The following is a 12,931-nucleotide window of genomic DNA, read 5'->3' on the forward strand; positions in this document are numbered from 1 at the left end:
AGACAGAAAGTGGTGGCTTTTGGGGTGGAGGCTACAGATGCGGGTGAAAACCCTGCCGGATTCGTCTGTGCAGACGACGGCGGTGGCTTCGTGCCGTCGTAACCTTCCTGAAGGCGTAGTTGCGTTTGCTGCCCTCCTTGAAGGCTTTGTTCTTTCCGGTGAAAACTTAGATCCTCTAGGATCAGACAATGTCGAAGTTTCTCGTCATTTCCTTGTTGAAGGCGTCTTTTGGAGAGTTTGGTCCTTCTTCTGGTGTGGAGTGCCTTGTCGTGCCACCATTCTTGGTTGGTTCGCCCCGTCTCCGGTGTGGGTTGCCTTGGTGGGGTGGGGTGTCGCTTTCTTGTCCCTCCGTCTCGTGTCGTTCTTCCGCCAACGGCTACTTCCTATCTGACTTTGGCCTGCGCTAGGTTGTGGGTTCTACCTCTGGCTCTCTCTGTCGCAGCTGACATCGCTCGACGTCTTTCGGGGCACATTTAGACGGTGATTTCCTGGTCTCGGCGACCGCTCTCGAACCTAGGGTGGTTTCGACTCCGGTGTCTTGCCGCGGGGTCCACCGGTGGTTTCTTACTTGCCTTTGGCCGACATCGTTTCTGTTTGGGCACAGTTGGAGTCGTGTGAGATGGGTGGTTGGAGCTCCGGTGAAAGCCGTGCTTGGCCTTTGCCTTTGCTGGCGGCGTCGACGTCGACGTCGACGTCCATGGACGTCGTTTTCCTCTTGGGGACGTCGCCATTGTAGCTTCTTATCCTTTCGGACTCGTGGTCTCGTGCTTGGTTGCTGTCTTGGTCGGCGGTGCCTTGGTGGCGGTAGCTGCGCGTGTTGGGCTCCATCAACACTTCGTTCTTCTTCCGCTTGTGTGGGGAGTTTCGTGTTGCTCCCCCTTGATCTGCAGAACCTGGGCTTTACTCGAGAGGATCAAGTAGTTAGCTAGCTATTTACTTGTTCTTTTTTTCTTTCTATTTTGTGTTCTGTTTTTGGTGTGTGGGCTTGTAATCTGAAGCTGATAACCCCGGTATCCCCTTGTATGACTTGTGGCCGTTTGGGGCTTTATTAATTTAAAGCCAGGCTCTTTGAGCCTTCTGTCTAAAAAACACTCAATCGGGCCAATGTGGTCAGTCCAAGAATTGAGCCCAGGTGGGTAACCTAAACCAACGCAATGGCTAAACAAGGAATTATACAGAACGGGCTACTCCCAATATATATTGACAAGCCCGGTAGGCTCAAGATACGGCCCGTTCTCATAGTCCCAGCCCAAAGCAGAAGCGATTCGATTTCTCGCCAAAAGCTGGTGGCAAAAATAGGCCTTATCCACACAAGCCAGAGGCGGCGGCGCGCCTGTGGCTCCCAGCGACCCAGCCGGCACGGCAGCCACACTGGCACCCTGCATACACAGCCAGACATCAAAACGAGAAGACCGAGCCACCAAGCAAAAACCGAGAGCTCCTGCAGCAGTGCAGGGAGAGGAGGAGATCACCAAGCATGGCGACCGCGGCGGCCTCGTCGTTCCTCTCTCCGGCAAAGTTCGCGCTCCAGAGCCGGTCTCCGAGCTTGAAACCCGCGCGTGGCGTCAGGTTCGTTCCGGCACGAGCCCAGCAGCAAGTGAAAGAGCAGGACCCCGAGGCGACCTTGCCGCCGCCGCAGGAGGCGGCGGAAGAACCGGCGGCGAGGGCGAAGAGGAAGGGCCCCGCGGTGTCGCTGCCGCGGCAGCCGCTGGCGGAGAGCAAGAACATGGGGCGGGAGTACGGGAGCCAGTGGCTGAGCTGCACGACGCGGCACGTGCGCATCTACGCCGCGTACATCGACCCGGAGACGCACGCCTTCGACCAGACGCAGACCGACAAGCTCACGCTCATCCTCGACCCCACCGAGGAGTTCGTCTGGAACGACGATACCTGCCAGATGGTCTACAACGAGTTCCAGGACCTCGTCGACCACTACGAGGTAAATTAAACCGCCATGCTTTCGCTTCACGTACCAAGTTCTGTGGCATATCATACTAAGGAAGACTGGGATAACAGGTGTAGGATTAGCCTGGACTAATTTGTGATGTTGTTCAGGGAGCTCCACTGTCAGAATACACGCTTCGTTTGATCGGCTCGGATCTTGAGCACTACATCCGCAAGCTTCTCTACGACGGGGACATCAAGTACAACATGAATTCCAGGGTGCTTAATTTCAGCATGGGGAAACCCCGCGTCAAATTCAACAGCAGCCAGATCCCAGATGTAAAATAGATGTATGTAAATCCAGTAGTGAATGGGTTCTCGGTTCAAAAGCTGATCAAAATATGTACAACGGACAATGGCATTCCTGAATTAAGACTTCACAGATACAAAACAGCATTGCCTGTTGACAGCCTCTATTAGGAGAGAAGCTGAGAAAACAAAGGGTTCTCTCATCCTGTCCAAACACAATTTACATCGTTTTCAATTCAAGGAGCATAGCTACCGATTTCGTTAATTTCGTTAATGAAATCAAAGTTACGTATGTTCGAACAGAAAGTAACCAGGTACATCCAGAATGTGAAATAAGTCCAGGATACCAAGATGAACATCACATCACAGGCCTCAAACATCTAACAGCAGTACTACCAGGTAGACAGCTATTACAACGGAATCAACCATATCCAATCCTTAAATCACTGGACGCCAACCATGACAAAGATTGAAGCCCTCAGCTGCGATCCGGGCCAATATGTGGGAACTTTATTTTCCAGGGTCCTGGTTAATTACTGAGACATCATTCCATAGATGAAATAACTTTGTAATGTGTGAAATCATCTCTCCATGGCCTGAATTGATCTTCATGCCCAATATTCTACAAAATAATAGAGTTAGTTGTTAGTGACACAGACTCTGAGGCAGCCGACCCTAACTAACCAAATAGGGAGTTATTTATTTGTTAGGGAAGTGCTATGTCACAATTATATAAACAGCTGCCACATTCTATTACTCCATAATTAAGCAACCACAAGGAATCAGTTAGGCCGCTAAAACAAAGGGAATCAATCTAGTGTATCCCCAAGTTTCTTCATTGCAGACCATGGTCTCTCACTGTCCTGTTCCTAAGTCCTCCCCTCATCATGGTAGTCACCCCATTATGAACTAGGTTTGTAACCTAAAGAATTCCCATCAATTAGCAACAACAAAAAACTCATGCTGCTACACTGTAGCTGCTAGTATTTTGCTACCCCATGCCAGCAAGAAGATACTGTAGATTAATGCTGCAAATAAAGTCATTAACTATAATTGGTACCATTCCCAGCCTGATCGTTGACAAGGTCAATATTAGGCTGCCTAGCTAGATAAACTGTCTAACTCCATATTAAGAAAACATTTCCTTCTTACTCTGCCAAGAAAATGCATTAATCTATCTTGGAACAATGTTTGCAAGTAACGTTAAAAAATAGTTAGTTCGCTAACAACAGATGAAACCGCAAGCATAAGAGGGGTGACATCATGCACTTACTAATTTGCAAAAAATGTTTCTATTAAGAAATCATAGAAATGGTGAGGCTACCTTCAACCAGAAGAAAAACCCACGCAACAGAGATAACTGATTGGGATAGCTGGTGCTTTTTACTTGTTCCTCAAGATCTGGAATTAAATAAAAAAGGTGCTAATTAGTGCTGCTCCCTCCATCCAACAAAGGATGTCTCAATTTTGATTAAATTTGAATGCATCGATAAACTAAGTCATGTCTAGATACATCCAAATTTTGACAAACTTGAGACATCTTTTGTTGGACGGAGGGAGTACAATAGGTAAATCCGACAAGTTAGAGAAAACATGATGTATTCCTTGCGTTCAGAAACAGCATAACTTCAAATCAGATATGTTTGGGTACTATCTTGTCAGGTAGTGAAAGATAATTTCTCTAGAAACAAATTCATTCTATAGCAACTAAAATGAATATGCTACGGGTGGTGTGCTAGCAGCAGGTTTTGATGCATGAGCTTGTTACATAGCCTTTCTTTTATGTACTCTTTTATGGTTTTGTAACCTTGAGATACCTGTTCAACACATTTCTGAGCCATTTAGTAATATTGCGGCAGCATGCATCAATCGATGCATAGGGCGGGGGGTTTCCCTCCTTTTCGAAAAAAAGAAAGCATCTGTTGGGCATTTTCTTCTTGATTTTTTTTGCTGGCATTTATTTTAGCACTCCAATGATGGCGCTGACCTTTGTACTTGCTAAAACTTAAGGGATTCGATTGGTTGCATCAATACAGCCCATTCATTATCAGTATACAGTACTACTCCACAACAAACTATGTCAGGCATTTGCAGTGTCGTGTACGATGCTCCACATTTCTCGCATATCTCTGGCATAGACGAATACAGGCAACAAAACATTGGAATTCTAACATGACAGGGTAATAATGACCAGGGTTGACGCTCTCTATGGCTGGCAAAGATTTCATCGACTGCTGTAAGACGCCAGTTATGGCGAGTGGCGACAGCTTCAGCTCAGCAGAAGGCTGGGGTCTCTTCATTGATTCAGCTCACAGTGTCATGAGTCTGGAAATAGCAGAATGTATCCACCTTTCAAGGAGAGAGGCCGGAAATCCAGCGCCTTTTCGCAAGGAAAAGAACATGCCTGAAGCAAGTTCCTGGCCTCCTGGGTGTCCAGGGCGGTTGGGCCTCAGGTGGTGTTACCAACTTACCGCTAACATAATGTAATTGTGTTATGTTGAGTAGCTAGTCCGTGGCCTCTAAGACTTATACGAACATTTTTCTTCTATCAGTGCATGAAGAGTAACCTTTTGCCTTTTTCTCAAAGAAATAAAAATTACAGGTTAATCTGTGTGATGGTAATTATTAAAATGGGAAGGCGACTTCCCTTCTGAACTCATACTAAGCTTATAGGGGTTCGAGTGTGTCTATAGAGAGCTTATGTCCACAACTACCCACCAGAGATTCAAGCAAATCGTCAACAAGCTGTTTTGGGCATATATTAATTTAACAAGTCTGTAAGTTAGTATAACATGGAAACAGCAAAATGCCTGCTTGCAAAGTTCAAAAGGAAATGACAACTGCAAAGAGTGTGATACAGAACAAGACAAAATGTTCATCAAGCACAGAAAAATGATGCTGAGCCCATCCACATTATACAGAACAATTAAACTTCAGACAGGTGATTGTAATAATTATCAGCAATATTCTATATAAAAAAGGAATGTATTACATATGTTATATATATATCAAAATACTAAAGAAAAAAATGTATGTGCATGGTATAAAAGCAAGCATACCTGGGAAAGAATCAAAATATGATTTGTTCTTTTCGTGTGTAGAAGGGAAGTACTTCACACCTGCGCGTGTCCGCCGTTCTTTCGTCGCCGCAATGTGAATACTAGCCCTGTGAACCAGCTGATCATATTCCCTCTGGCTAAATGGTTTACTGAGAACTTGCATCAACCTTTCCTTGAACCTTGATTCTGGTCTCTTCATGATATGTGTAGGCCATACAAGACCATGCAATCCCTGTGAAAACAAATAACAGAAGAGCCTGGAAGCGAATCAATTAACCAATCGGTATGTTAAATACATTATGAGAAAAAAAACAATCTCATGATGATTATAATAATATATTAATGATAAGGATAATAGTAAGATATTCGAATGACAATTTAAACTTACGAATTTAAATTGCATCCTAGATACTTTTTGAGAGAAACATATCGTAGACGATACTAACAAATTATAGTGGTCAAGATTTATTCTTCTCAGAAGAGTCTAGGCCATAAGAAGCATAACATACAACCACATGATATAATGGTCTGCCTGTTTAATACTATACATATGTAGACGCCAATGCGTTTGTGTGACAGGTTTGAACAAAACACACGCATCTTATGAGGGAGTATATGGCATGTTATGGAGAATTCTATTTTTATTTTGCACCTTTAATGTGCCTGCTTCTACTCTCGGCAGTCACAAAAACATACCTTCCTTTTTGTCATTCCAAAATTCTCTTGGGCTTACCAACGCGCTCTGAGGCCTAACATGAAAGATTGCAGGTATCTGATGGGAGTATTTACATGTTTTCGTATGTATATCCACTCATAAATACAAGCATCACCGATCTGAAATTTTGTAATACATATACAAGTTTTTCTCCAATCCATCAGAAAACAGACTACCCATTTGTTCTCACCTCCAAATGATTGGTGTCGTGCCCTCGAAGTCCTTGTGTAGAACAGGCAATAATTAAGCAAATGTATTCGCCATTGATAACTTCGCAGCAGAGGCCAGGTTTATTTGTTTTGACAATTGGGTTAGAGTTTGCGCATTCATTAATTAAGGATATGTGCAGCAAAGTGTCCTATGACTCAAACCTAGGTGGGTGGTGAGTGGTGACTGGTGAGGTTAAACGGACTAGTTAGTCGTTACCATCAAGCTACAGGCTTGTGTCCTACAGTGACATCTTGTGAAAGTACGACTGCCTTTTACTTACAGTGATGTCTCACTTAAGTACAATAGCTTGAGCGGATTTTTATGAAAAATATTTTAGATTAAAATTAAAGGAAAGTTGAACAATGAATTACTTAGGGTGTGTTCCTGTCAAACTCAGTAGCCCTAAACCCCCAACTTACTGAACTAGCCTTAGTCAAGCTGCCATTCCGAAGTTGTGCTGGTTTTCTCCTGCCTATTTATGTCAAGGTTGGTATAATACAAATTATACAATAGTCACAAAATGCATCAGGCAAAATTTCACAAATTTTTTGGCAAAACAATGAAATTCATGAGATTGCAGACACAGCCATACAAAGTATGCATACCAAATAGTAGCTGATGCCAAATATTGGGACCGGAATTTAACAATCTTTTGCTCGAATTAAATAACGCCCCTACTTGGTTTCAAACAACGTAACTTAGTCCTACTTAGATGCCTATGCTACATTTTTAACCAATTAAAAGGGTATATCCGGGACTAATCTACAAACCATACATTTCTATCCAATCATGGTGACCCCAGACTGTTTATGAGCACAAGCACCACACCCATCCCTTGTAGCCATGCTTCATCATGTACAGGACAAAAGTGGTGAAGATAAATGTATGCATGTTGATTATTGATAAATAATAACCCATATAAGTCAAACTAGAGTTTGAGACCAGGACATGCAGGTTCAGTTTTAACGCATTATGTGTGTATTCGTATGGTTATGTTAGCATGATTTTCATGAGTGCTTCCCTGTCATGCCTGCATTGCAGTCAGTAGCCCTTGCTATGCCTGCATGTTAGAATTCTTTGCAGGACTGGAGCAAACACACTATGGTAATGTTGTACCAAGTCCATAGTAGAAGTTGAAGCAGTTTGTGTAGTTTAGGGTGATATCATGCCATATTCAAAGCAGAAAGCTGGCTATAACTTTGGCAATGAATAATAATATATGGTTCTTGTGCAAAGAAAATTTGATACTTTATGCTAGCGATGGCAATGATCGGGGTTATACCCACCCAAGGGAGGCCACTCGCAACATCATGGAGTTCTGTGGGGTTTCAAAAAAAAACTTAACGTAACTTCACCATTAATTTACAAATATTTTGGAACCATGAAAAATAAGTTTTGATAGGGTGATCCATATGAGGCAAATAATATCTCCTACTTCATGCATGTTAACCTTATTTAATTGTTTGTCAGTAAGTACCGTTACCGTTGCAAATGTAGGACATAGACTGACTGTCCAAGTTCAAGCTTTGACCAGCAATTTAATCCAATAATGTGGGCTATTTGCAAATGTAGGACATAGACTGACTGTCCAAGTTCAAGCTTTGACCAGCAATTTAATCCAATAATGTGGGCTATATTACACAATATCCATACCATTGGGTTCCTACTGAAAAGCACTTTATCAAGGTTGTGATTTTGTAACTAGTAACAAGATATTCTACGAAAAAAACTACGATCAGTTTAAACTTGAACAGACAAACTACTCCCTACATTTCCAAAAAGTGGGCGTTATAAGAATCCCAACACCTAGGATCAGCCCTTTATCGTGCCTGAATATCAAGATCAAACAATGGATGGCATGCAGAGACTATCGAGTAAGAGAGAGAAAAAAAAAGCCAAAGTATAAGTCAAATGGGTCATCCCAGTGGGACCATAGTATCATGCAAATATCAGAGACAGAGAGCAACAGGTTCACACTTCACACACACATAGTGTGCATTGTATTCAACTGGAGAGCAAGACCAAAGTCCGTCTACATGATGGAATTAGCAATTTAATCCCCCAAACGAGTAGAACATAAAGTAGCTTATGCTACTGCTAGATAGCTCGACTAGGCGATTGTAAAAATTAGGGAACCATTAGATCCATGGTATGTATATCAAGAATTTAAAAAGATAAAGGCAAATGTTGTGAAATAAAGTGATCTGTTTTTTTCTCCCAAAGTAGATGCTACTCTAGACTCTAGGGTCTACTTATGACCATTTTCAGGTGAACAGGGTATAAGTTGAACAGATCTCCATAGTTGTGCTTTCTGTGGTCACTTGCAGGCTGGAAGTGTGACAAAAAGCAGGATCACAGATTAATTCATTAGTGGAAACTTTGAAAGAAGAAAAAGGGAAGACACGACTATTTTATAAAAATGCAGATCCGAACAAGCATGTAATACATTTTAGAAAGAGCTACAGCTCCACCTTTTGTTTTTCTCACAGATTTTAGTTGGTGTATCTGTCTATTCAGAGTGTTCTGAAAGAAAGCAAATGAACTCAAGATAATTACTAGCTACTAAGAGATCCCATGCTGGATCACTTTACAGCAAAAGCTTATGAAAGCGAGCATGTAGGATTCGATGGGCTTGGTTATGTGATTGCTTCATGTAGCTATTTTGCTCCGACCAAATTAGCACATATGTGTGGTTGCATGCTATTTATTGGAAGCAGCTCAAAGCATGTTATGGGTAGACTCTTATTTGGCGTATCTACAACAACCACAAGTATAAACCACAGGAAATTCATTACTCACTGCTGAAAACACATATTTGTTCCTTGGTACTCTATTAACCAACAATGTGGGCTGGGGATTCTCAGTTTCTCACTGAAGCAATGTGAGCCTTGGCATCATGGCCATTACTTGGGTCCGTTTCCCTGTTCACAGTATTCAGTGTATCCGCAGCCACCTTCTCCTCCTGACCCTCTTCAACCTTTTGCCTGGGCGCTGTAGAGACGCGACAACAAATTAACGGGAGAGGGAAATGGAAACGATTTTACCTTCTGACAAAGTGCAGAGAAACCGGGGCCGTGAGACTCCGATGGGAATTCCGACTCCGATGCAGGTCCATTATTCGTGCTGGTCACCGCCACCTTCTCCTTCTCCCCAAAAGCAAAAGCACCAGCTGCAGACTCTGGCACCTGCTCGTAGCGGACAACTTGGCCGTCCTTCTCGAGCACCAGACGGGCATTCACCATGCGCGCGTGCTGGAGGAATACGCGGAAATCCTTGTCTATGTTGGGGTTGGCCTGGTACCACGGGATTTCCGCTGACGGGTTCTCCTCCATCCGGCGCTTGCCTCTTGCCCGGGCCGGGGAAGGGATGGGGGAGTCGTCTGCCGACAGGTTCTCCTCCTCCACCCGGCGCTTGCTTCTTTCCCGGGCCGGAGAGGGTACGGGGGCGTTTATGACTTCACCATGGGTGTCCGCCCTGAACGGGAGCTCGGCGCCGCCGCTGGCAGGGTCCTCGGCGACGTAGGTACGAGCATCGATTTGGGGGAGGACGTGCTGGAGGGCATAGAGCCAGTCGGGGTCGATCTGATCGGGGCGGACTCGGTGGGGCCCGACAGCGGCGCCGCCGGGTAGGCCTCGCTCCGGCATGGCTTGGCTGGGGTTTGGACTTTGGAGGAGGCTCGTGATCAAGAATTCAAGAGTTCAAGGCTCCGAAATCCGAATGCGAAAAGACGCTTTAGTCTGACGAAAGCAATTACGGAGTAGTCACCAAAAGCCCAAAGGACACTCCTCGTTTATCAGACGAAGGAAGAATCAACTGGAGTTGGGGTCCTACTAGTGAACGGTGAGGATGGACGCATTTGGCTTCAGCAAACTATCCAACGGCGCTTGCTTGGTTGATGACGGCCGATTTCGTCCAACCCCACGCGGCCCATTTCACCCTGCGGTACTACTTCTGTCCCATCCCTTTTCTTGTTTTTTTTAGGAACCGGTCTTACTTTCTCTCTTCCGCTTTCCATTTCCGGCACAAAATTTTGCCATCCTAAACAACTGGATCAATGACGAGTTGAGGGATTATGGGGCTGAAGACATACATTTGGAAGCTAGATACGAGCTACAGGTCACCGATGTTATATTGCGGCGAGAATATCAATGCAGGTTTGCACGCTTAGAGACACAAGGCATTTTCACTCATGTTGTTAGTGTTGTACACGTCACATTGGTCATTTAGTTGAGGATTACAGGAAGGGGAACCGAGTAGCTGACACCGACACAACTTCTACGTTGTAGGTACTCATTGGCACCTCGGTGGATAAATCGAATCATGAAGAAAAGATAGAGCACTAGTACAGTGCCCGTGCGTTGCCACGGATTTAATTTAGTTCACTTGCACATGTAAACATAATGCGCGCAAAAATTCATGTTTATAGAGAATACAACAATATAATTTGAGATTATCCGAATTTGACTAAAATTGACTTGGACTTCTAAAATTGTACCCATAGTTACGACTCTTAACATACACCAAACACTTTTATATAGGCATGATCTCAACAAGAAACGAAATTCGGATAAAGAACCCGAAGACCGTCACGATAACTCTGTCAAAATAAGAATTACTTTCATACTCACTACTCACGAGCTACATTACTGTAGAAATATTTATTACTGACACGTCTAAAATCCTCGATGCCGACGCTTTTCCGGTGCGTTATATAGTTATGTGTCAGCAGTAGCTTTTTATTATTGGCGCTTCTAAAAGCGTCGGCTATGACTTTTCTCACCTCTGACGTTTGTACACAGCACGCGTTAGTGGTGATTTTTTATGGATTAAGAAAAATTTAACACCAATTAATAGCTTGCAGTGCGATTAATTTGTATACATCTACTTCATATCATACACACATACATACACCCGTCTTTATATATCATTATACACAGAAGTGTGAACACTCATCACACACATATAGATTTTTTTTAGAGTGAAACTGCCTTATATTAAGTCATTGTGCGGTAATGTCATATGTGACTACAGGCGTTCAGGAAATCAGGTTCCTGGTACATCCAGCCATCCAGGTGTTTACAAACTGATTACAAGAAGCGAACATGGCTGTATAGTGCGCATCCATATCCAGATTATCTGTTTCTAAGATCACCTTATTGCAGTTCAGGCTGTCCATCAATTCTGCACCATCCCGACATGCCAGTGCCTCTGTTGACAGCACACTTGAGATATCGTTGTACCACTCGCATCATATAGCAATCACCTGGCACATGTCATCTCTGATCACCACACCCGTGGCTCTTTGTCTACCTTCATAGTCAAAAGATTCATCAACGTTTACCTTAATAAAACCTGCAGGAGGCTTTTGTCATTTTGTTACTTTGATGCTATTCGAACCTTTTGCACAAGGGCCCGAGGTCTGAATCAGATCGGAGGCCATGTCCCTTGCCCACCTGCAAGTTTGTGTAATGCTCATTGAGGTTTCTCCATGATTTCTTTTGTTCCTTGCATTCCAAATTGCCCACATTCCACACAAGATAGGTCCCCTAAAGCCTGCGAACAAATCGCATTGTCAAGCAAGTCCTGCGCCCAAGTGGCAGGATGGAGTTTTGCCAATATTGCTCGGACTGGCATATAGTTGTTAATGACACGCCACCAGAAAGTTTTAATCTTCGGAGGAGTTTTAATCTTTTTTCCGAATGGGATTTTTATCAGAATAAGAACCATTAGCAATATTATTTTTACGATATTCATCCAACCTGGATTTTGAGGCTAAAAGACGGTAAGCAGATTTAACCGTGTACATACCATGTTTTTCAGCGCTCCAAGCCCAAGTATCTTCTTGAAATCTTCCAATTGGAATACCGAGAACAGCCTTCTCATCCACTAACACCAGATTTTGACTGAGCATTTGTCTATTGTCATAAGCTCGCAAACTTTTTCTGCAGCAGCTCTCTTTCTTTTAGGATTTCTTGCCACGAACTTCCTCTCTTACTATGAGCATGTAGGAAACTTTTATCATGAAAATATTTTCCTTGTAGCAACCTTGCACATAAAGAATTGGGTCTGGTCATCAGTCTCCACCCCTGCTTTCCTAGCATGGCAATGTTGAATAGGTGGAAGTCTCTGAATCCCATTCAGAGACTCGGGGGAGACCGCCGCTGCCGTTTGCTTGGAGGCCGCCGACGCCGCGCCTGGAGGCGGCAGCGCCAGGGAAGCCGCCGACGCCTGGAGACCGCCCGCCGCCGACACGCCTGGAGAGGCCGCCGGACCACCTGGAGCCCACGGCGCTTGGGGGAGGCCGCCGCTGCCGTTTGCTTGGAGGCCGCCGACGCCGCGCCTGGAGGCGGCAGCGCCAGGGAAGCCGCCGACACCTGGAGGCCGCCCGAAGCCGATGCGCCTGGAGAGGCCGCCGGACAACCTGGAGCCCACGGAGCCTCCGATGGGGAGGCCATCGTGCCGCCTGGAGGCCGCCGTTGCTTGTAGGTGGAGTGCCGAGGACGGTTCGGGGCGTTGAAGATGGAGACCGGGCCGCGTGGATCCGGATCAGGATGGCGGCGCTATGGACGGAGGAGGCGGCGGTGCTGGTTGAAGGAGGAGGTGGCGGGGTGGAGCAGATGCGTCGCCAGGCAGGGAGGATCGGGCAGGGGAAGGTGAAGGGATAGGATTTGGGCTGTGCGTTGATTCCTCAGAAACGGAGGCGGATCGGGGCGGGCCGTGTGCGAGGAGGTGGAGGTGGATCTGGGCGGGTGTG

The 12,931-nt window shown here is 45.0% G+C and overlaps 2 protein-coding genes and 1 long non-coding RNA gene across 4 annotated transcripts; 1 reads left to right on the forward strand and 2 right to left on the reverse strand.

The window, feature by feature from the left end:
• Positions 1-1,341: 1,341 nt before the first annotated feature.
• On the forward strand, positions 1,342-2,345 carry LOC100822606 (NAD(P)H-quinone oxidoreductase subunit M, chloroplastic). The gene is made up of 2 exons (XM_003580193.4): positions 1,342-1,939; positions 2,056-2,345. The coding sequence occupies exons 1-2, from the start codon at positions 1,478-1,480 to the stop codon at positions 2,230-2,232; spliced, it is 639 nt and encodes a 212-aa protein (XP_003580241.1). The 5' UTR covers positions 1,342-1,477; the 3' UTR covers positions 2,233-2,345.
• A 76-nt stretch (positions 2,346-2,421) lies between these two features.
• LOC100836527 lies at positions 2,422-9,928 on the reverse strand. Of its 2 annotated transcripts, XM_003581417.4 has the most exons (4): positions 9,222-9,924; positions 5,253-5,484; positions 3,518-3,594; positions 2,422-2,815 (listed from the first exon to the last, which is right to left on the reverse strand). In XM_003581417.4, exons 1-4 carry the CDS (start codon positions 9,819-9,821, stop codon positions 2,738-2,740), a joined length of 987 nt encoding a protein of 328 aa, XP_003581465.1. In that variant the 5' UTR covers positions 9,822-9,924; the 3' UTR covers positions 2,422-2,737. The 2 variants fall into 2 exon arrangements, with proteins under 2 accessions (XP_003581465.1, XP_010240188.1); XM_010241886.3 differs by lacking the exon at positions 3,518-3,594 and having other exon boundaries at positions 9,222-9,928.
• Positions 9,929-11,071: 1,143 nt separating this feature from the next.
• Positions 11,072-11,979, reverse strand: LOC104585393. Its single transcript, XR_002961320.1, has 2 exons — positions 11,575-11,979; positions 11,072-11,487 (listed from the first exon to the last, which is right to left on the reverse strand). It is a non-coding gene; the product is annotated as an uncharacterized LOC104585393 (long non-coding RNA).
• Between the last annotated feature and the right edge of the window lie 952 nt (positions 11,980-12,931).

Source organism: Brachypodium distachyon, chromosome 5 (assembly GCF_000005505.3).
Source record: "Brachypodium distachyon strain Bd21 chromosome 5, Brachypodium_distachyon_v3.0, whole genome shotgun sequence".
NCBI lineage: Eukaryota > Viridiplantae > Streptophyta > Magnoliopsida > Poales > Poaceae > Brachypodium > Brachypodium distachyon.

Excerpts from the sequence above, each read along its gene's own strand:
- LOC100822606 (XM_003580193.4), top strand. The coding sequence starts at position 1,478 with ATGGCGACCGCGGCGGCCTCGTCGTTCCTCTCTCCGGCAAAGTTCGCG. Across the intron at positions 1,940-2,055 it reads ACCTCGTCGACCACTACGAG|GGAGCTCCACTGTCAGAATA; the intron begins GTAAATTAAACC and ends GATGTTGTTCAG.
- LOC100836527 (XM_003581417.4), bottom strand. The coding sequence starts at position 9,821 with ATGCCGGAGCGAGGCCTACCCGGCGGCGCCGCTGTCGGGCCCCACCGA. Across the intron at positions 5,485-9,221 it reads TCTCTGCACTTTGTCAGAAG|GGATTGCATGGTCTTGTATG; the intron begins GTAAAATCGTTT and ends TTGTTTTCACAG. Across the intron at positions 3,595-5,252 it reads ATATTTTGATTCTTTCCCAG|ATCTTGAGGAACAAGTAAAA; the intron begins GTATGCTTGCTT and ends ATTTAATTCCAG.